Source organism: Pristiophorus japonicus, chromosome 15 (assembly GCF_044704955.1).
Source record: "Pristiophorus japonicus isolate sPriJap1 chromosome 15, sPriJap1.hap1, whole genome shotgun sequence".
NCBI lineage: Eukaryota > Metazoa > Chordata > Chondrichthyes > Pristiophoridae > Pristiophorus > Pristiophorus japonicus.
This window is the reverse complement of record NC_091991.1, coordinates 109,942,388-109,966,980: the sequence shown is the minus strand read 5'-3', so window position 1 is coordinate 109,966,980 and position 24,593 is coordinate 109,942,388. Positions and strand designations below refer to the sequence as shown.

At 44.1% G+C, this 24,593-nt stretch overlaps 1 protein-coding gene across 1 annotated transcript in view; it reads left to right on the top strand.

The window, feature by feature from the left end:
* The window catches only part of lmtk2 (lemur tyrosine kinase 2), a 199,360-nt gene that overhangs the window by 84,337 nt on the left and 90,430 nt on the right, over positions 1-24,593 (top strand). The window contains exons 4-6 of the mRNA XM_070900769.1: positions 3,798-3,871; positions 6,980-7,098; positions 8,543-8,630. Of these exons, the coding sequence (XP_070756870.1) occupies positions 3,798-3,871; positions 6,980-7,098; positions 8,543-8,630 (281 nt within the window). The remainder of the gene's footprint in view (positions 1-3,797; positions 3,872-6,979; positions 7,099-8,542; positions 8,631-24,593) is intronic.

The window sequence follows — 24,593 nt, the reverse complement described above, 5'->3', positions numbered from 1 at the left end:
GAAATCCTTATTAGTCGGGAAATTGTGTTGGAGAAATTGATGGGATTGAAGGCCGATAAATCCCCAAGGCCTGATGGACTGCATCCCAGAGTACTTAAGGAGGTGGCCTTGGAAATAGCGGATGCATTGACAGTCATTTTCCAACATTCCATTGACTCTGGATCAGTTCCTATCGAGTGGAGGGTAGCCAATGTAACCCCACTTTTTTAAAAAAGGAGGGAGAGAGAAAACAGGGAATTATCGACCGGTCAGCCTGACCTCAGTAGTGGGTAAAATGATGGAATCAATTATTAAGGATGTCATAGCAGCGCATTTGGAAAGAGGTGACATGATAGGTCCAAGTCAGCATGGATTTGTGAAAGGGAAATCATGCTTGACAAATCTTCTGGAATTTTTTGAGGATGTTTCCAATAAAGTGGACAAGGGAGAACCAGTTGATGTGGTATATTTGGACTTTCAGAAGGCTTTTGACAAGGTCCCACACAAGAGATTAATGTGCAAAGTTAAAGCACATGGGATTGGGGGTAGTGTGCTGACGTGGATTGAGAACTGGTTGTCAGACAGGAAGCAAAGAGTAGGAGTAAATGGGGACTTTTCAGAATGGCAGGCAGTGACTAGTGGGGTACGGCAAGCTTCTGTGCTATGGCCCCAGCTGTTTACACTGTACATTAATGATTTAGACGAGGGGATTAAATGTAGTATCTCCAAATTTGCGGATGACACTAAGTTGGGTGGCAGTGTGAGCTGCGAGGAGGATGCTATGAGGCTGCAGAGTGACTTGGATAGGTTAGGTGAGTGGGAAAATGCATGGCAGATGAAGTATAATGTGGATAAATGTGAGGTTATCCACTTTGGTGGTTAAAAACAGAGAGACAGACTATTATCTGAATGGTGACAGATTAGGAAAAGAGGAGGTGCAACGAGACCTGGGTGTCATGGTACATCAGTTATTGAAGGTTGGCATGCAGGTACAGCAGGCGGTTAAGAAAGCAAATGGCATGTTGGCCTTCATAGCGAGGGGATTTGAGTACAGGGGCAGGGAGGTGTTACTACAGTTGTACAGGGCCTTGGTGAGGCCACACCTGGAGTATTGTCTATAGTTTTGGTCTCCTAACTTGAGGAAGGATATTCTTGCTATTGAGGGAGTACAGCGAAGGTTCACCAGACTGATTCCCGGGATGGTGGGACTGACCTATCAAGAAAGACTGGATCAACTGGGCTTGTATTCACTGGAGTTCAGAAGAATGAGAGGGGATCTCATAGAAACGTTTAAAATTCTGACGGGTTTAGACAGGTTAGATGCAGGAAGAATGTTCCCAATGTTGGGGAAGTCCAGAACCAGGGATCACAGTCTAAGGATAAGGGGTAAGCCATTTAGGACCGAGATGAGGAGAAACTTCTTCAGCCAGAGAGTGGTGAACCTGTGGAATTCTCTACCACAAAGTTGTTGAGACCAATTCACTAAATATATTCAAAAGGGAGTTAGATGAAGTCCTTACTACTAGGGGGTTCAAGGGGTATGGCGAGAAAGCATGAACTCATTGAATGGCGGTGCAGGCTAGAAGGGCCGAATGGCCTACTCCTGCACCTATTTTCTATGTTTCTATGTTTCTATGAGTAACATTCATGTATAAAGCAGTAGTGTGAATGTGTAAAACAAATATTTGTAAAATGTAATGGCAAAATACTGCGAATGCTGGAATCTGAAATAAAAGCAGAAAGAACATGCTGGACATACTCAGCAGGTCGGGTAGCATCTGTGGAACGAGAAAGTTTCTCTCTCCTCAGATGCTGCCTGACCACCTGAGTATTTGCAGCATTCTCTGTTTTTATATTTGTAAAATGAGCTGCTCTGAAATCTATAAACTTAAATTTCATTGATCCAGGGCAATCTTGCAATATGCCACTAAATGTGTTTAACACAGGCTCGTCATAAACATCCAGCTAACCGTGAAAGGGTAACCGATTAAAATAAACAAAAGGGAACAATAAGGATTTGACTACTGGGGTTAATAATATAAGAAAAAAATTGGAGTGAATGAGGATGTCACTATATTTTCTGATAAGAAATGGAGTTGACTGCATTTTTAAAAGGGCTTTACAGTTCTGCAATGATGCAGCTTTTGAAGATTTCAGATCATAGCCTAATTCAAATATAAGTGGAAGCTGGGTGATTAAGATTATCTACCTGATATGACCTTCCGTGTTCTATAAATACAGTGTGTTTTTGGCTCTCACTGCATTTCTGATTTGAATATTTAGACCAATTTTTTGAAAATAAATATTTTCTGTTGCAATGTAAGCCTAAATGACAGTTTGGGGGAAAAATTCTTGAGGTTGCTGAACTCTTTTCAAGCCCACCGTGGTCATATTAATCTATTGTGTACCAATTCTGCTGGAGAATTTTACCCAGGTGGAAATGTTGAATCTTCACAAAATTGCTGCGTAAACAGAAATACACGTCTACGCTTTCTTGGAGGCAATTATGCTGATAAAGGATTAACTCAGTTATGTAATTAGATGGGAGGGGAAAGCAACCAGACGTAGATCTATGGAAAATAACATTGGTGTCACCAATTAAATCTGCTGCGGTGCAGATTGGGGATGGTTAAACAAGGCTGTTGCCTTCCACCTTCCCTAAACTTGAGCTCATCCAAAACTCTGTAGCCCATATCCTAACTCGTACCAAGTCCTTTTCACCCATCACCTCTGTGTGCACTGATCTACATTGGCACCTGGTCTGGCAACACCACAATTTTAATATTCTTTTCCTTGTTTTCAAATCCTTGCAGGACCTCGCCCCTTCCTATCTCTCTCAACCTCCTCCAGCCCTACAACCCGCTGAGATCTCTGCGCTCCTCCAATTATGGACTCTTGTGCATCCCCAATTTTCTTCTCTCCACCATTGGCGGCCGTGTCTCCAGTTGCCCAGGCCCTAAGCTCTGGAATTCCCTCCCTAAGCCTCTCCGCGCCTCTCCTCCTCCTGTTGTTGTTGTTGTTGTGGTAAGCAAGCAGGCATGGGTTATATTTGGATCAGGCAGAAGTTCTGTTTTTCCTTTTTTTAAAGATTCATGTTCCTGACCGTGGACTTCATTCTGGGACTTAAAAGCTTCTGTTGCGGCAAGGCTTGACAGCTTGACCTTTGGCACAATTTCACTGTAAACATCCCACTGTATGCTGTTGTCACTTTGGGGCTTCCTTTGGAATAAATAGGATGTATATACTTGTGTTGAAAGATGGAGAATACTTGTGACTGCATGATACATTTTTCCTTTATTTTTTTACCTAATGAAGTTCCTCATGCAAAACATTTTTTTTTAAAGTGCTTTTATGTTAGAGTTGTTTATAGATTCGGGTACATCAGTAATGATTAGCTCCTGTATTAGGATACAAATTTATAAATAGCACAGACCTGCGTAATGTTAATGTTTTAATCTAGTTATAGTTTCATGAAGTCTAAATTTTTGCTTGGGTTATTTTTACAGGATGCTACAATGGTAAAGTACTCATCACTCTCGTAACCGATGTGTATGCACTTGCTTTATATCTATTTGCCATGGCTCTGGAAGTTCCCCGTTTCTTCACCACACTGACCTATTCTCTTCTCTTCTCTTCCCCCCCCCCCCCCCCCCCCCATTAGAAATTGCTCAGAACCTTTCTGGTATCCTGCTGCACTGTATGCTTCATCATCAACTGGAGGTGCTATTTGGAAAACTGGTGTAAAGTAAAGCTAAGTCTTCCTGTTGGAGTGTTTTTATGAAACCCACTTCCGTCATTTGTTTTCTTGTGTTTTACAGGAGTATCCTCAACATCTTTTGTGCGTCAGAATCTTAGCTACATCCAGGAAATTGGAAATGGCTGGTTTGGTAAGGTAAGCACTGCTTTTGCAAACTAAAGGTGACAATCCCCAAATGATTTTAGTAGGAAAGTGCTCTCTAACCATACCCTGGATCTGAAGTGTATTTAGTGGGTCATTAGCTGTGATCCAAACATCTATTAAAGGCAAACATTAGCAGCAAAGGTACTGGTTATGTAAATAAAGCTGCATTTTAAATCAAGTTTAAATTGCTGGAAATCTTAAACCTAAGATGTGCCACCAGTGAAACTTGGTTTCATACCTGGTTTCCATTTATAATGCCATTTAAAATTGGAATTTTTCAGGGGTCCCAGCTTCTGATGGGAACAAGATGTTAGGCCATCTTGTTAAAATATTCTTCTAATTATCTTTGAATATGCCAACTTTTAAAGGGACAGGGTGTTGCAGAGGACTATAAAATGGCTTCTCACCTACAGCTTAGCCTGGTCTCTGAATACAAGGGTCCATGACATTAATGGAGGCACTCTCAATCCCGTTCTTGGTTTGTGCTGTGGACCTAAATCCCTTGTATTAATTTGGCAGCAACAAGCAATTTCATTAGTCAAGGATATGGAAAAATTGTTATCATGCTGCAGTAGAGCGTGCTCCATGAGATTCGGGCATCTAATTATACACCTGACCTGGGAACACTTGACCATGATGGTAGCTGGCCAAAATGGGAAGTGTTCCATTTCTCAGAAATCTGCCTTGATAAACGCAATAATAGTAATAAAAAGGGGGAAGAAAGAGGGAAATGCAACATTACCACCTCGTGGGTCTTAATGTGCATCGAGAAAGAAACTAGTGGTTTATCATTTTCAGCAGAGAAACAATGGAGCCAAATTTGCAATTGTAGCTTCTAGATCTGAAAGGTATAGTATACAAGAATTCAAATGTTAAAAAAATTCCTGTTGGCAAATGGCTAAAGTAAAGCATCAAATTGGTTTGGGTTCTTGTTGGATAAATTTTTAAGTTACTCCATTTGTTGGCAAACTTGCTCATTTGTCTTCCAAAAAGGGCAGTCATGTGATTGAACATAATGTAGTCTTCAAGCCTTACCAACCAGTTCAGATTACGGAGTAAGTTGACACTGTATTGCAGTACTCCGTAAATAAAGAAAGACTTGCATTTATATAACGCCTTTCACGACCACCAGATGTCTCAAAGCACTTTACAGCTAATTAAATACTTTTGGAGTGTAGTCACTGTTGTAATGTGGGAAACACGACAGCCAATTTGCGCACAGCAAGCTCCTACAAACTGCAATGTAATAATGACCAGATAAATCTGTTTTTGTTGTGTTGATTGAGGGATAAATATTGGCCAGGACACCGGGGATAACTCCCCTGCTCTTCTTTGAAATAGTGCCGTTGGTCAGGCGGTGCCTCGATTTAACATCTCCTCTGAAAGATGGCACCTCCAACAGTGCAGCGCGCTCTCAGTACAACACTGGAACGTCAACCTAGATTTATGTGCTCAAGTCCCTGGAGTGGGACTTGAATCCACAACCTTCTGACTCCGAGGCGAGAGTGCTACCCACTGAGCCACAGTTGACATGACTTTAAGTATTGATCAATTTTTCTTGCTGAAATCCGTACTGAATTGAATCCATTATTTTGATGGTAAAATAAGATGCCATCACAAATGTAAATGTTGTTTTAATAGCATTTGCACTGCGAAATTTAAAGTAAAACATTTGCATAGCTATGGGGAAAGATTAGGGGGGTGGGACTAATTGGATAGCTCTTTCAGAGAGCCGGCACAGGCACGATGGGCCTCCTTCTGTGTTCTATGATTTGAAGAGCATTTGAATCAAACCAAATTATAGATTTGTATTAGTTATGGACAGTATAAAGCATTAAGGGCTGGATTTTCCTTTTAAATCTCCCTCGCCGGATCATTAGCAGTGTTCCGATGGTTGCGTCTTTTTCAACCGCCGAAAAGCCGCTGGTGCGCGCTCCCGCGGTTTTCGGGTGTTCCATGTCAGCGGCGGAGCGGGCGTGTGCAGCAGAGGAGGCCTATCGACTCTGGAATCTTTGGCTCACAAGTTGTGCGTGCACATGCGTGGCTGCCAAGTCCCCCCCACTCCCCCGAGAGGCCAGACACTGCCGGCCTGAGATCACTGTGGGGTGGGGGGGGGAAGGAGAGAGAGAGAGATTGCCGCCGGGAGAGTGGGGGGAGATGGGGAGGAGAGTGAGATTGCTGTGGGGGAGGTGGGAGAGAGAGATTGCGGGTGGCGGGGGGGTGGTGCCAAGAGGAGATTACTGGAAGGGGTGAGGGAGACTAGTGAGTGAGAGTGACTAAAGGAGTAAATAAGGCTTTATTAGATCATTTATATTATTGCCTAACACTAGAAAATACTACACTCCATTTAAAAATGCATCAAACTGTGGAGAACTATAAAGATCTGTGTAATATCAAACAAACCTGTCAGATCTGTGTCAATACCGCCCACTTATGATCCAGTAAGACACTGCTTTTTCAGGACGGTAATAAGGTTCGGTGGTAAATGGATCTTAATGATGAAACTTCCATTTTGGGCGGTAATATATGGGCGGACAGTATCGAATACTGCCCGGCGGTAATGACTGGAATTTACCGCCGAGCGATATCTGGCCCTAAGTCTTTTTTAAAAAGCAGTAGGCTGCCTTTGTAGCATTTTGATTGCTCTGTATGATTTTGATAGTATACGCCCATGTTTACTAACCTGACACAAATGTAGCACGATCTAACTGCGGCTTAAGTTAAATGAGGAAAGTTCAAGCTTTAAAACTTTAAAAAAAAAATGCCATGGGTAGAATTTTTTTTGTTTGTTTTGATTTTCAAATGAGGTAATCAGTAATGTTTTTACTTGGGGACTTTGGCCCAGTCAGGCAAGGGTTGATCACGGTATTCCTGATTCACGCCTATTTCCTGTTGTTGCCCTTTCCTGAGGATGAAGGCTTGGTGACCTAAGCTGTGTGATGTGGACTTGGCAGAGAAATGCACAAACATCCTTTGTCACCTGTTGCAATGTCCTTTTCCATATTCTATGTAATCAAGTGTGCTCCTGGGAAATTAGGGACTTCCTGTTTCGGAGAGTTGAAGTGTATATAAAAGTGCTTTTCTACATCTTTCTGCAAGGTTCTGCTTGGGGAAATCTACGAGGATTCAAGTTTAGTAAGGGTGATTATTAAAGAATTGAAAGCCAATGCAAGCTCAACGGAACATCGTCGATTCCTTCGAAATGGAGAGGCTTACAGGTTAGTCATATTCTCCACTTTTGTAGTTGTTAAAGTGTGTGGGGAAAAATGTTAACTTTCTCAGTTTGGAATCTACATGATTTCAGTTCCTCACAAATGGTGGCTTTTATCCAGTGTCAGCCTTTTTGATTTCAAAAATCATTAGCTGTGGAATTGCATTTAGGGCTGGTATTACAATTAAGGGGATATAGGGATAGGGCAAGGAAGTGATGTTGAGGTAGATCAGCCATGATATTGAATGGCGGAGCAGGCTCGAGGGGCAGTATGGCCTGCTCGTATTTCTTATGTTCTTACAATTGCAAATACAAATTATAAATTGCTAAATTTAAAGTTTGTCGTTTTCTGCACAACTTGACGCAGAGATTTTTGAATCTCCTACACAGACATAATTGGAGATGGCAGGGAGGGAAATGAAGACACTTCATGTTGTGGTTCTATCTAACTATAGATATTAGCTTAGATTAAAATGATTCATCAGATTTTATGTTTGTTTTTAGAATTAAATTCCTTTCAAAAATGGGTGAGCTGGGAACTGTCTTTGTGTTATTGTGCCTGTTGATATTAAATTTGCCCTATAGTAAAACCTTTCATTGGGTTTTCACCAAACTTGGAAATTAGAGCAGTTTAAGTTAGATTCTTGGCTTCTTTCAATGATGGGTGTATTAAGAACTGTACATGTGTCACTTCTGTGTCTTCTAATGCATTGAAACTACTTTGGCAGATGTACGATATTTGCCAGACTTTTGTTTGAAGCTTTCGTTTGTACATGTACAAGTCATATCCCCTCTCTCACCGAACTATTTTCGTACTCTGGAGCAAAGCGATGGACCAGCACACCTCTGTGTTGCAATGAGCCTTTGTCCCTACACTGTTCTCTTCAGATGTATTGGCAAATGGTTGATTCACATGTTTACTGCAATAAAGTGTACCAAAACAGAGGCTGTATTGCATACCTGGTTTCTGTAGTACATAGTGGGGTTTCCTGTTGGACAAAGTGGAAAATTTCGAAGACTGAACAGATGTTGCCAGGGATGTAATAAACAGAATTGTGCATCGCAAATGTTCAGCATATGGAGCCTTTCCTCTTCTTGCACTGTCCTTTATTGAGGTTAATTATGGTAGGGAATGAATGCGTGATGGTTTTTGTCATCAAAATTACAGTGAAAATGGTTGAAGTATGCCCTTGCATTTGGATCTTTCTGTCAGTAGACACCTCTGCAGAGCTGTGTTTACATGGAACCTGGTCTGCAATCAGTGTCTTGATGTTTTGTGATACAGTAGTTGTGTAAAAGTACTGTCGGCAGCTGGAATGGCAGTAAATTATTTTTGTCTGTTACCTCAACAAATTTGTTCTAAGAAAGTTGGAGCTTAAGATGTAAGAATTATTTTGCATAAAACCCCTTTCCCTTTGCATGTGAATCTTAATCATTATTTCTAATTTCAGGGCTTTGCAGCACCCAAATGTGCTTCACTGCTTGGGACAATGTGTGGACGCTGTCCCTTACCTGCTGGTCTTTGAGTTTTGTCAGTTGGTAAGTAGGCAATCAGCTGTCAGTGAATTTAATCTTTTCAGTGTTGTCCGCAATAAGGTTTCTAGCATCTTCCGTCCTTTCTAATGGAGTGAACTGGTATTTGTCTTCAATTGCTGTATGAAATAATAGTATCATTAGGAGCAAAGAGCACAGTGCCAGTCAAAACAGGTTCCTACATGGTTTTGAACTTTTCACACACACTGTAGGGTTGCATCTGTAACTTCTCATTCCTGAGTGTTGATCCGATCTGTCCTTAAAGCAACTGGTTGGGGGAGGGGCTTGTTGAATGTATTCCAGTTAGGAGATCTGGCATGTCAAGTATCAACCAGCTGCTTTCTGACCTGAAGCAATACAAATATTCCCATAGGGAAGGTATGTATTCAGCAATTTTTCCAAACAGACCTTATGAGAAATACTTTGCATTGATGATGCTTTCTCCTCCGTGATTTTCCTTTTGATACCTTTCCCCAATACTTGCATTTATATAACCCTTTGAAGCTGTTAAATTACACACACTTGGATAATATCCTTCTGAATAATTAACAATTGCATGTAATTGCTGCCATTGCATGTTCACCTTATAGAAAGTTGAATATGTAATATATCCAAATTGTCACTTCACCGAAGAACCAGGTGAGATCAGAACCTAGGAGCAAGGGTTTGAGCAGTTTCAGAATGTACTGTTAATCTAATCTTAGTATGAAATTATAGCGGTGCACACTCTACCATTTTTAATATTCTTCCATCAATAAATTGAAACCATGTTGAACTACAAATGATGCCAGAATTGTGAAGAATGAGATGGTGCTGTAATGTGCAGGCAATTGTGGATGTTAGTGTGATTCACACGGTGATTCGGTGACATTTTAGTTCTAAAGCCAAATTTCAAGTGAGTTTATTATACAGAAAATGCATGCTGATTAGTCACAGTGCATTTTCCATTCGCAATCTGTGAACTTTATTTTCCAATTACTATACAAGTGGAAGTTGGGCATCACTTGCCATTTTTTGCATTTACAGTGTATAATATATGAAAATTTATATTGTGTAATACTCGATATTGAAAACATTAAAAATGGTATTCTCCAGTTACCATTTTCTTTTCTAAGGAGTTATTTGTAACATTACTTACAGATGGAATTTTGCCTGTTTTAGTACTTTTTTTTGAGTTACTTTTCTTTACTAATATCTGTGACCAATGTACTAATTACATTGTTGCTCCAGTCCAACATACTTGACTCTGTGAAAATGATCGTGGGTGTTGGGGTCGGATCGGAAGGCGCAATTGGCATTGGGCCAGGTTAAGAGAGCAATGGCTGGGGTCCATTACACCACATTGACTTTCAAGTGCTGCATAGCACTGTAATTTAACACTGTTACTGTCATTCTTTTTTCCTCTTGGGTTTTGAAAGATGAACACACATTGTGATTGATTTCCAAGTGTGTACAAGTCAGCGGGGAAAAGTAAATATGATACAGGGTTAACCCAACAGCCGGGAAGGCACACCAGATGAAAATATGTGATCTTCAGCACAACAGTGGGCACTGCAATCTTTGAAGCATAACATTCCCACCACAAACTTTCCAAAGTTTTTGTTGCGAGCTTTGTTCACCAGCTTACATCTGACTTTGAATTGCTTCCTCTATAGTGAGGATTTCACTATTTGTAAAATCTGCAATTTATGAATTAGAAAGTGAAATACTGACCTTGTTTCATGGGACATAATGATGTTTTTGCTGGAGACTAGTTTCCCCTACAGGTTTGTATAGAATTTGAACCTGGCTCCTTGCATGAGAAAAATTCAATTTTCTAGTGGACTTTGGCCCTTGTGTTGAAAGACACGTTGAATGATATCTGTATTAAATACAGGCAGCTAATCACACGTGAAGGTGATGAGTTTGTAAATTCCTGGATTCTTTTACCTCAATCTGGTTCAGTAAAATTACTGAGTCGAATACCTCTTGTGCTTTGAACAAAGCAGTCTTTATTACCGGCCAGTAAGACCTATCAGACAGAAGATATACTCTCTGGATAGAGCGTACACACTCCCTATGGATAGGTGAAGTTACATCGTAAAGCGTTAACAGTTATACAGTTTTGAAATCAGATAACAAAATACAAATGGATTGACAGTCTAACTCAGCCACTCATTAGTCAATCTATATGAGATGTTCTTCTTGAAAGCTCAAGCATTGCCTCTAAATGTTTCAATCTAATGGTGTGACTATTAACTGAGACCTTGCAATTCTGCAGATGTATTTCATGTTACAATTAGATATTATTGGCAGGATTAGTGACTTGAAACCTTGAGAAAGACTGTTAGCTATGCTGATGTTGCACTATTTGCAATCTGACATTCTCCCAGCTATTCTTCCATGGCTTATACATTTTCATATATCCCGTTTACCTTACTGTCCTTAATTCCATATATTCCGTTCAGATATCCACATCCCCCCTTTTATCATTCTATGATAACATTTAGGATCATTCTATGAGTATTGCATTCATCCGTTCGCACTCCCTTTCCAGAATCATATTATTGTTGAGTAGTTCTCTAGTTTGTTGGATCATAACCCGGGAAGCCTTGACCACAAGAGGGTCTGCTAACCTTGTCATCATTACTTTACAGCAGAGGTTAAGGCAACCAACAATCAAACAGCAGGTAATTATTATTACGATGAGAACAATTGCCCCATGTATTAGATAGGATCTCCAAGATCCACCCAGAAACCAATCAAACCTGCCTAGTTTTTTTGCTGGTGTGGATAACTTCTTCACCTCCTTCCTTATGTGATCGGCAAGGTGGGTTATGTTTTCTGAACTATCAGGAATGTAAGTGCAACATTCAGATCCTATCAGGGCACACGTTCCCCCTTTCTCAGCTAACAGGTAATCGAGGGCCATTTGGTTTTGTAATGCTACGGTCCTTATCGCTACCATTTCAGCTGTGATGCCCTCTAGAGCCTCAGCAGTGCGGTTAGCTACCTGTTCCAATATCGTTTCTTTGAATCCATCTAACAGTCTCAGTTAGGGTCAGTGAAACGGTGCGCAAAGGAATTCCCCCTTTGGAATGTATAGGGATATGTGAACACACCCAGCATCTAGTGAAGTGCCCTTTTTCCGCATAAACGTAAGATATATACAAAAAGGTGTTTACATGGAGCTCTCGGCTTTGTCTTCCTTCCCGTGCGCCAAAACTGTCATATCAACACTATTATGCAGACAGTGGCATACAGACACAATCTCATCTTATATATAGTCCAATTATTTAGCTGATAAAAAGAGTTCTGTTTTCCCGTTTCCCTTCTTCAGGTCTCCGTCAGTGTATTTGGCTGTCTTACGGGTAAAAGTTCAAACTGATCCTCCTTCAACTGCCTTGTTCAGCTATGGGGAAGAGGAGATCTGGAACAGAAACAGGAATTAGACTAACCAGGAAAATTTGTTTAAATGGTGATGAGCTTGCAGTGGTGCAGGTGAACCCAGGCACTTTTCCCCTCAACCTTGGCTGCAGTGGGGGTAGTGAGTGACACCTAAAAAAAGGCCCCTCCCATTGTGGCTCTAATCCCTTCCGAATCCATACTTCCCTGGTGCCACGAGGGACAATTCGGGTAAAACTGGGAGGTCGAGGTGAGCATCTTGAACCTGGTTGTGAACTAGTCGCAGAGCCTGAGTCAGAGAAAGAACATAGGTGGTCATCAGTCTAGCTGAGATCTCATATCTAGGAACAATTTCCTTCATTAACACCTTAACAACAGTCTGAGTCTTATTGTCCAGGTTAGGGTAGGCTTCAATCCATCTGCTAAACACATCTACTATTACTAACACATATCTGTAACACTGAACTTTTTGCAACTCAATGTAGTCCAACTGAAATGTCTCAAAGGGACCTTCGGGTAGGGGCGTTTTACCCCAATCACAGGGGACTCCCTTCCCTGGATTATGTTGCTGGCCAACCAGGCAACGACTACTGATGTTCTGGGTGAGCGCCTGGAGTCTAGGGTGCCACCAAGTAGTCAAAAGCGTATCACTTGTTGCCCTTGCTCCACAATGAGTAGCAAAATGCAGACATTCTATAACCCATAGAGCCAACTCGTCAGACATGCAAGTCTGTTCCGCGGGAGTGGTCCAGAGTTTAGAAACATTGTCATAAGTACATGCATAATATCTTTTTCAGGAGCGTCCTCCTGTGCCTTTATAACATCTTGGATGGTTGGCATTGGTTTTTCCGAGGCTAACTTATCCTTTGCAGGATTTTTAGTCTGACTCATAATTTTGGGTACTACCATCTGTTGGTCACGAGAGGCCTGTTTGGCCTCTTGGTCAGGACAATGATTCCCTATATCAACCAGAGAATTTCCGGTAGTATGGGCGGTACATTTGACAATGGCAATGCGTTTGGGGAACATGAGGGCTTGCAACAAATCAGATACTAACTGTTTGAGATATCTCATTCCCCTGTGAGGTTAGGAATCCCCTATTTTTCCATAATTGTCCGAAATCATGGGCCACCCCAAAGGCATACCTAGAGTCGGTATAGATATTGACTTTGAGATCTTTGGCCAAGATACAGGCTCGGGTGAGGGCGAATAGTTCAGCTTGTTGAGCAGAATAGGCGGTTTCAAAGCGGCAGATTCCAAGACCTGATTCTCCTGGTTCACTATGGCGTATCCTGAGATTCGTGTATCTTCTGGATTAATAGAAGTACTTCCGTCAACATACATAAACAATCATGACTGGGTTCTTCCTCATCTTGGGGTGGCTCAGTAAGAATATAGTCTGGATTTTCCATTGGTACATCAACTAAATCTTCCCTGACTGATGTGGCCTCTTAAATTAAAGATAAGCAATCATGACTGGGTTCTTCCTCATCTTGGGGTGGCTCAGTAAGGAAACAGGCCGAATTAATTGCAGTACAGTGCCGAAAGGTCAGTTTAGGATTGCCTGTGATTTCAGTGGGTTCTGTCGGATAGAGGGCCAGTCCACACAGCCCTGCACTGGGATCTCAATCGGATCAATGGGAGTATAACCCACTTGGGAGGGGTTCTCTGCCCACACATGAGGATCCACATAGTCAGGTATGCCGGAGCCAGTATGATGCTGTAGAGTCCTTAAGACCTTCTCGGGGTACCCATGAAATTGGACTGTTCGGCCATGTTTTACGATTTGCACATCCCGGCTGGTAGGGTCAGCCTCATCTATGGCCTTGCGTACCATAACTCCCAAATCTTTAGCATGGTGAGGGGCTAATACTTCACGAGCAATATGCGGTGCCATTGTTAGGGGCTGTTTCCACAGATTCTTATCCACTTCCACAAAATCTGCCTCTCTTTCCAGTCCAGTCACTCTAGCCCTTAATAGAATTCCCTTCACTTCCCCTTCGTGATGCTGATAAAAGTTCTGCAGGTCCTGATTCTTTCCACTGGGATCGTATGCTAGGGTCACGTGATAGGGTGCCTGCGGCAGGTCCAGAGACCACCACTGAGGGGTTCTAGTGGTATAATACTGCCGCTTAAGGGTTTCCTGTTTTACAATAATCCCATTATCTCCATACTCCAAATGCAACTGGAATTTGCAAAGGAGGTCTCTAGCCATCAAGTTACAGTCCAGATTGGTTGTGATAACAACTCGATATTCCACCGATTCTTCCTGGTAACCCATTTTAACCGGTTCTGACACTGGGAATGTCGAGATTTGTCCCAGGAATCCTGAAAGTTCCTGTGTTTCAGTAGAGGCAGGGAGTTTAAGCTTTGATTGTACAGAAGACATGAAGGCTCCCGTATCTATCAAAAAGGGTTGCCACTCATTCAGAATGGGTTCGTCGTCCGGGGAGGATCCCTGCACAATCAAGCTGCGTAGTCAATCGGGGGACAATTGACCAAAGGAGTTGTTTCTGGGAGAAGTTAGTGTAAGATCCTCCTCTCCCCCCTTGCCCCCCTCCTCTTCCTTTTCCATGCTGACGGTAGGGGCAATTTTTATTCCAATGTCCTTCCTGCCCACAATTAAAACAGTCAATTCTTCTTACCCAGTCCCGGCCTCTTCCCATACCATGCCGGGGACAATAGGGAGGTTTATTAGCAGGGCTCGGGCAGTTTGGTTGTTTAGTATAACCGTATCCTTGCTTATCCATCCAATCCTGTATGCAACACTACGGTTCTATTGATCCTTCCTCCCGAGATGGCTCTTCCTTTCTAGTCACGTATTCAGTCTTGACCCGGGTTGGGGACGCACCTCCCCCCTCCCCTTTCTTTTCCTGCCAATAATATCTAACTGTCCTCTCCATCTGTCCGGATAGCGTGAGCAATCAAATAGTTGTTTGAAGATCACAGACATCTATAGAGAGGTGGTCTGCAGCTTGTTGTGCATCAGGGTTTGGCATTGGTCTGACAGGGAATTGGTGTTGGGATTTTGGGATCTTGGAAATCATTTCTAGGTCGGAGGATGTTTCGGAGCTGTCTGACTGCTTGACAGTTCTGCGTCTCGATCGGCGGGGGTGTTTTCTATGTCTTTCACAACTTGGACTGGTAGATTGACTAGAAGATTTACGGGACTGTTTGTGATGTCGAGATATAGTTCTGCCCTTTCGAGTGTGAGATCTGGTCCTTTCGGCTATATTGCTTGTAAACTGGGGATCCGAATCGCTATCAGAGGATGAGGAGTCAGTTCGGGTTTGTTGCTTTGGTGGTATGGGGTTGTTCCCAACTCCTCTCGCCGGAGTGTAAGGTGGAGGGTGTTGGGAAGAGGACTGGAGCAAGAGGCCAGGGGGTGCGGGAGGCGCCGTTGGGCGCTGAGTCAGTAACCACTCATCAATTTCATCATCAGCCTCGGCTAACACAATGCCAGCCGTTTTAACTCGTAGTTGATCAGTACCTTTCTCAGAGGTCCCAGAGGATCTCTTAGCAAGTTTCTCGTGTGCACATTCTTTCTTTAAGACGTCTACAGTTTTAACATGTGTTCCCTCTGTCAATGAAAGTCCTAATTTAATAGCATTTGTTTGCCAACTTGACAGAAGTGATGCATCTTTTAATTTCTGACAATAATGTCGCCAGGTTGCAATTAAATTTTTATCCCCTTTTCCTTGTCCCCTTCTCCAAATTAATCCCTGTGCTTTTTTTTTTGCTACCTCTACGCTTCTAGTGTCACCTAGAGGCCACTGGTCATCCCCTAATAATTTATTCAGGGCTCCTGATAATTTTCTAAAGTCTTCAGCTCTTTCAGGGAATTCCTCACATAACTTTTGTAGCGGACTATCCGCATCCGTGGTTTTATCTAACTGATTACCCATTTTCACGCTGCCCCTCGTATTACTGTGTCGCTACGCGTTCGTGTCGTCGTGCAATTTAAACAAACTTAAAAATAGACACAGACTTTACAGAAACTAACACTGACTTTAACTAACTCCAAATAACCAAACTTTACTAATGCTAACACTTACCCGCGTCGCCGCGCGGTTCGCGTCACCGCGCGATTTAGGATACTAAAACTACCACGTCGCCTCGCAGTTCACATCGCCGCGCAATCCGCGTTGCCTCGCAGTTCACGTCGCCGCGCAATCCGCGTCGACCCGTGGCTCGCGTCGCCGCGCGAGTTAAGATACTTAAAACTTTAAAAGATAAACAAGGACTTCTAACACTTACCCGCGTCGCCGCGCGGTTTCAATACTTAAAACTTTACTTAAAACTCTAAACACTTAAGACTTACAAAGACTTACTGACATTAGCACTGACTTTCGCGATTCGCGTTGCTGCGCCTCTACGTCACTACGCGTTGGCATCACTGCGCGTTGGCATCACTGCGCGTTCGCGTCGGCCCTACCTTCCAAGTTGCTGCGGGGGTTTTTTTTTTAAATTCAATCAGAGCCTAGACGGGCCAAGTGATATTCAAGGTCTCTTCGTCGTACCTGAGTTGAACACCTATCCTCTATTTAAATCCCCATTTTATTCCCTGTGAGCCTAAGTTTCTAAATTTGATTTCTTATGAGCCTCAATTAATTTCTTTCAGTCTCCAAATTTCCCTATCCTTTCGCGTTACTGCGCAGTTTAAATCCAATCAGTCAATGAAAGCCCTAATTTAATGGAGTTTTTCTGCCAACTGGACAGGAGTGATTTTATTTTTTTTTACTGCAGTGGAATTTTTTTCATAATTTAAAATCTCAGAACATTTTTTTTTTAGCACCCATTTAGTACGTAACTTTTTTTTATAACTAGAGAGAAGTCTGGCACGTAGGCTGTGGACTGCTTTTCGTTATCTCAATTGTTCCAGCCTCAAGGTCGTGTTATTTAATACAATTTTTTTTTTTTAAATCCTTTTGAATCCATCTCAGTTGTTTTGCTGTGCCTTCTCTGAATGTTTTCTTTCAACAAGTTTTTCTTTTTTTAACCACCGGGACCATGTAATTTTTTCTTTTTTTTTTTAACAAACCTATCCTTTGTGCATTTCCTGGCTCCGTAACTTATCATCCGAATATACGTAATTCAATAAGGTTCACACTCTTAAACTTCCCACATACAGGACAACACTACGAAGGGTTAAAACAAACTTTCATTCTGTTTGAGATAAAACAAACCACAACTCCCCGGCTTTTTTTTTACAGTAAAAATCACAGAAGCATTTCTCATTTAAACAGACATTCACAAGAATCTCTCTTCTTTCCTATTAATTTGTGGATCCATGATTGATCATCTATCCCTATCTAGCTCTAACTATCTTTCCAAGTCGCCGCTTGGTTTGCGTCATCGCGCAATTTCCCTATCTCTATCCCTATCTAAGTTTGAAAGGTATTCACCAGATTGTCCTGGATCTCGTTCAGACTCTACCTGAGAACCAGCGAGTGGCTAAACTTTCCTCAGACTTTTGAAACCGGGGGAAACTGGAGCAGTATTGAAATCATACTCACTCCAGTGGCCACTTTCCCCTCATCTCGTCCAAGGCTAGTAATTCGCAAGTTTTCGGCAGTCGTCCGTTGAGATCCCACTTCTGACACCAAATGTAAATTCCTGGATTCTTTTACCTCAATCTGGTTCAGTAAAATTACTGAGTCGAATACCTCTTGTGCTTTGAACAAAGCAGTCTTTATTACCGGCCAGTAAGACCTATCAGACAGAAGATATACTCTCTGGATAGAGCGTACACACTCCCTACGGATAGGTGAAGTTACATCGTAAAGCGTTAACAGTTATACAGTTTTGAAATCAGATAACAAAATACAAATGGATTGACAGTCTAACTCAGCCACTCATTAGTCAATCTATATGAGATGTTCTTCTTGAAAGCTCAAGCATTGCCTCTAAATGTTTCAATCTAATGGTGTGACTATTAACTGAGACCTTGCAATTCTGCAGATGTATTTCATGTTACAATTAGATATTATTGGCAGGATTAGTGACTTGAAACCTTGAGAAAGACTGTTAGCTATGCTGATGTTGCACTATTTGCAATCTGACATTCTCCCAGCTATTCTTCCATGGCTTATACATTTTCATATATCCCGTTTACCTTACTGTCCTTAATTCCATATATTCCGTTCAGATATCCACAAGTTCATGCCCTGTTTTGTTTGGATTGCAAAGCCCATGCTTTTTCTATTCTTAAACTTTGTTGAATGCATTGGAGAATAAAAAGTACGATTTGGTTTTGGTAAAAGAATCTTTAAAGTAATTGGTAGGAAGTTGAGGGGATTTGAGGGCAAGGTTTTCATCCAGAGGGTGGTGAGGGTCTGGAACTCACTGCCTGAAAGGGTGGTAGAGGCAGAAACCCTCACCCCATTTAAAAAGTACTTGTATATGCATTTGAAGTGCCATAACCTACAGGGCTACGGACCAAGAGCTGGAAAGTGGGATTAGGCTGCATAGCTCTTTGTCGGCCGGCACGGACACGATGGGCCGAATGGCCTCCTTCCGTGCTGTAAATTTCTATGATTCTATGAATCACAGGCTTTAGATGTAGAGCCTATATTCCTGGAAACCAGCAATATCAGGCCTCCTACTGAGGTCCCCACCATCACAGAAGCCAGACTTCAGCCAATTTGATTTGATTCACTTGATATCAAGAAGCGGCTGAGCACACTGGATACAGCAAAGGCTATGTGCCGCGACAACATCCCAGCTGTTATGCTGAAGACTTGTGCTCCAGAACTAGCTACGCCTCTAGCCAAGCTGTTCCAGTACAGCTACAACACTGGCATCTACACGGCAATGTGGAAAACTGCCCAAGTATGTCCTGTCCACAAAAAACAGGACAAATCCAATCTGGCCAATTACCGCCCCATCAGTCTACTCTCAAACATCAGCAGAGTGATGGAAGGTGTTGTCGACGGTGATATCAAGCACCAGAGCTCAGTTTGGGTTCCGTCAGGACCACTTGGCTTCAGACCTCATTACAGCCTTGGTCCAAACATGGACAAAAGAGCTGAATTCCAGAGGTGAGGTGGGAGTGACTGCCCTTGACATCTAGGCAGCATTTGACCGCGTGTGGCGTAAAGAAGCCCCAGTAAAATTGAAGTCAATGGGAATCGGGGCAAACTCCACTGGCTGGAGTCATGCTTAGCACAAAGGAAGATGGTTGTAGTTGTTAGAGGTTAATCATCCCGGGGCATCGCTGCCCTGGGACATCGCTGCAGAAGTTCCTCAGGGCAGTGTTCTAGGCCCAACCATCTTCAGCTGCTTCATCAATGACCTTCCCTCCATCATAAGGTCAGAAGTGGGGATGTTCGCTGATAATGGCAGAGTGTTTGCCATTCGCAACTCCTCAGAAAATGAAGCAGTCCATGCCCACATGCAGCAAGACCTGGACGACATTCAGGTTTGGGCTGATAAGCGGCAAGTAACATTTACGCCACACAAGTGCCAGGCAATGACCATCTCCAACCAGCGAGAGTCTAACCATCTCCCCTTGATATTCAATGGCATTACCATCGCTGAATCCCTGGACCAGCCACATAACTACTGTGGCAACAAGAGCAGGTCAGAGGCTGAGTATTCTGCAGTGAGTATCTCACCTGCTGACTCCCCAAAGCCTTGCCACCATCTACAAGGCACAAGTCAGGGGTGTGATGTAATAATCTCCACTTGCTTGGATGAGTGCAGCTCCAACAACACATGAAGCTCGATACCATCCAGGACAAAGCAGCCCGCTTGATTGGCACCCCATCCACCACCTTCAACATTCACTCACTTCACCACCGGCGCACCGTGGCTGCAGTGTGTACCATCTACAAGATGCATTGCAGCAACTCTCCAAGGCTTCTTCAGCAGCACCTCCCAAACCTGCGACCTCTACCACCTAGAAGGACAAGGGCAGTAGACACATGGGAACACCATCATCTACAAGTTATACACTATCCTGACTTGGAAATATATCTCTGTTCCTTCATCATCACTTGGGTAAAAATCCTGGAACTCTCTCCAGTATAACATCACTGTGGGAGCACCTTCACCACATGGACTACAGCAGTTCAAGAAGATAGCTCACCGCCACCTTCTAAGAACATAAGCAATAGGAGCAGGAGTAGGCCATTTGGCCCCTCGAACCTGCTCTGCCATTCAATAAGATCATGGCTGATCTGATCTTGGCCTCAACTCCACTTCCCTGCCTGCTCCCCATAACCCTTGACTCCCTTATTAAAAAATCTGTCTATCCACCTTAAATATATTCAATGACCCAGCCTCCATGGCTCTCTGGGGTAGCGAATTCCAAAGATTCACGACCCTTTGAGAGAAGAAATTCCCCCTCATTCCGCTTTAAATGGGCGACCACTTATTCTGAAACTGTGCCCCCAGTTCTAGATTCCCGCACGAGGGGAACCATCCTCTCTGCATCTACCCTGTCAAGCCCCCTCAAAATCTTGTACGTTTCAATAAAGATCACCTCTCATTCTTCTAAACTGCAATGAGTATAAGCCAAACCTGCTCAACCTTTCTTCATAAGACAACTCCTTCATCTCAGGAATCAACCTAGTGAACCTTCTCTGAACTGCCTCAAATGCAAGTATACCCCTCCTTAAATAAGGAGACCAAAACTGTACGCAGTACTCCAGGTGTGGCCTCACCAACACCCTGCACAGTTGCAGCAATAGTTGCCTACTTTTATACTCCATCCCCCTTGCAATAAAGGTCAACATTCCATTTGCCTTCCTGATTACTTGCTGTACCTGCATTCTCGAGGGTAATTAGGGATGGGCAATAAATACTGACTTTGCCATTGACGGCCACATCCCGCAACAATTTTTTTTTAAATGTCATTTAGTTACCTGCTCTTGCATGTCTTTGCTGAGATAGAAAAGAGATGTACTAAAGATTTAATTCAACAATGTCATTTTGGAGAGTTTATACACAAAGAAAGCAGGGGAAGAAACATGAAAAATAAATGACGGAGTTTATTCAAGCAGATGGTTGTGATAGCTAGCATGAAAGAGTCTATCCTAACCAGTCATGTCATCTGAATACGAGCCATCAAATGCTTTCTTAACAGTACCTATTGCAACATCCTACACAAAAGCATCCTTGATGACCATCTTTTATTTCACCTCTTCCTTCAGCAAAATGTATTTACCTTTTCCAAGGCATGTGACCATTGGACACTGTGCCAGATGCAGTGAGGAAGCAGGATCTTTTTGGGGTTGAATGGGTCCAAGATTACACACCTGGCGATGGAAGGTGGGAGCCACGTCTGTGGGTTAATTTAGTGATGAACCAGGCAGGCCCACAGTATTCCACGGCACTGTAGATGATTGCCCAGTCAGCCTGGCTCATTACTGGAACCTGGAGGGGCAACCTGTCACTGGGGGCTAGGATTCTCCCCCGCTTCGCTCCACATAGCCCAGAAATCCAATGTCCCAATTGGTAGAAAAGCAAAATACTGCGGATGCTGGAAATACTCAGCAGGTCAGGCAGCATCTGTGGAGAGAGTGAAACAGTTAACGTTTTAGGTCGATGACCCTTTGTCAGAACTGGAAAAAGTTAGAGATGTAACAGATTTTAAGCAAGTAGAGGCAGGGAAAGGGGGCTTGGGAGGAAAGAACAAAAGGGACGTTCTGTGATGGGTATCGAAGCTTTAATAATATGACCATCAAACCATGATGGGAATTTTGAGAAAGAAAATTATTGTGAGGACACAAAATCTGCAAAGGGATATAGACAGGCTAAGTGACTGGGCAAAAATTTAGCAAATGGAGTACAATGTGGGAAACCGTGAGATTATCCACTTTGAAAGAAAAAATAGAAAAACAAATTATAATTTAAATGGAGAAAAATTGCAACGTGCTGCAGTACAGAGGGACCTGGAGGTTCTTGTGCATGAAACACAAAAAGTTAGTATGCAGGTACAGCAAGTAATCAGGAAGGCAAATGGAATGTTGGTCTTTATTGCAAGGGGGACAGATTATAAAAACAGAAGTCCTGCTACAACTGTACAGGGTATTGGTGAGGCCACACCTGGAGTACTGTGTACAGTTTTGGTCTCCGTATTTAAGGAAGGATATACTTGCATTGAAGGCTGTTCAGAAAAGGTTCACTAGGTTGATTCTGGAGTTGAGGGGGTTGACTTATGAAGATAGGTTGAGTAGGTTGGACCTATACTCATTGGAGTTCAGAAGAATGAGAGGTGATCTTATCGAAACATATAAGATCATGAGGGGGCTCGACAAGGTGGATGCAGCGAGGATATTTCCACTCATTGGGGAAACTAAAACTAGGGGACATAGGGCCCAAGTTTCGAGCCGTGCCTAGAACGGCGCAGTCCTGACCTGGACGCCCATTTTTCGCGCCACAAAGTGTGCCTAAAAAAAAACCTCCGTATTCTCCACCTCCCTGCAGGTCCTCTGGCCCTCGGCGCAGCGCAGCAGGAGCTGTAGGGGGCGGAGCCAGGTCCCTGCGCTGAAAACAGTGCCGGGACCTCTGCACATGCGCGCTACAGTGGGCGCGTATGTGCAGTAGCTCCAGGCGCCCGAAACTGTGTGGGAGGGGCCGAAGCACGCAGCCCCTAGTCCTGGCCGAATGGCCTCACTGGGGCTGCGTGAATAAGGCTCCTCCCAGGCCAGCTCCTACTTCCTCCCGACCTGACCCGACTCCTGCTCTTTCCCTCCCCCCCCCCCCCCCCCCCCCGCCCCGGCCTCTGACTGGACCCGGCTCCCGCTCCCCGCCCCCGGACTGGATCCGACCTGACCTCCCTCTCCCCGACCTGACCTCCCTCTCCCTCTCCCCGACCTGACCTCCCTCTCCCTCTCCCCGACCTGACCTCCCTCTCCCTCCCCCCAAACCTCCCTCCCTCCCACCACCCCCCCGACCCGACCCGACCCAACGCCACCTACCTGTAAATCTGTTGCTGGGGACGGGCCCTGCCCGAAGTCTCGGGCCCGGCCCGTTCAGCCTCCCTCCCCCATCTCCTTCCATCCCCCCCCCCCCCATCTCCTTTCTCCTCTCCCCCCATCTCCTTCCTTTCCCCCATCTCCTTCTCCCCCTTTCCCCCCCATCCCTTCCCCATCCCTCCCCCTTCTCCCCCATCCCTCCCCCTTCTCCCCCATCCCTCCCCCTTCTCCCCCATCCCTCCCCCTTCTCCCCCATCCCTCCCCCTTCTCCCCCATCCCTCCCCCTTCTCCCCCATCCCTCCCCCTTCTCCCCCATCCCTCCCCCTTCTCCCCCATCCCTCCCCCTTCTCCCCCATCCCTCCCCCTTCTCCCCCATCCCTCCCCCTTCTCCCCCATCCCTCCCCCTTCTCCCCCATCCCTCCCCCTTCTCCCCCATCCCTCCCCCTTCTCCCCCATCCCTCCCCCTTCTCCCCCATCCCTCCCCCTTCTCCCCCATCCCTCCCCCTTCTCCCCCATCCCTCCCCCTTCTCCCCCATCCCTCCCCCTTCTCCCCCATCCCTCCCCCTTCTCCCCCATCCCTCCCCCTTCTCCCCCATCCCTCCCCCTTCTCCCCCATCCCTCCCCCTTCTCCCCCATCCCTCCCCCTTCTCCCCCATCCCTCCCCCTTCTCCCCCATCCCTCCCCCTTCTCCCCCATCCCTCCCCCTTCTCCCCCATCCCTCCCCCTTCTCCCCCATCCCTCCCCCTTCTCCCCCATCCCTCCCCCTTCTCCCCCATCCCTCCCCCTTCTCCCCCATCCCTCCCCCTTCTCCCCCATCCCTCCCCCTTCTCCCCCATCCCTCCCCCTTCTCCCCCATCCCTCCCCCTTCTCCCCCATCCCTCCCCCTTCTCCCCCATCCCTCCCCCTTCTCCCCCATCCCTCCCCCTTCTCCCCCATCCCTCCCCCTTCTCCTTATGTTCTTATGATCGTCCTCAAAGCCATTGTTAATGTGAAGCGGTTTATTTCTGCAACTGTTGCACAGCATTCCTTAATGCTTTGCTATACAAACTGACCTGCAGGCAGTGTTTAATGTATCAGTAAAAATATACAACCAGTATTGAATTTTTTTTATAAAGGTGAATGCAGTTAACTGTAATTCAGCATTAACTGCAGCTGACCTATCTCCCGTTAAAGTGTAATGCCATCTGCTGGCTAGATTTGGGACTAGCTAGTAATACATGAACTATCAGTTGTGTAGAATAACAGTTGAGTGTCTGACAACTCTTAACACATTTATATGGTGCCATCAGAATACTAGGATTATGTTAGTTGTCCTGGCATTCAGTATCTGACTCTGCAGGTATGCTTTTCTTTTATATATAAAAAAAAGATTCTGAAATGAGTTGGTTGCCTGAACTCTCATTAGAATTTTGGATTCTTGTGCATTATTGAGGTAACTCAAATACAGACTTCATTTTTAAGTTCCAAACAGATTATTTGTAGAGGTGCCACTATTTTACATCAGTTGAAAAGAAATAGGGAAATTCTGTGTATTGCAATGAAGATTCTCCAGTGTATAACAGAGATGGGAAAATGATTCAATTTGTCACATTTAATTGCCTCAGAATGAAAACATCATGATTATCCCTTGGGGAAATGTATATCACTGGGCACTATACTTTAA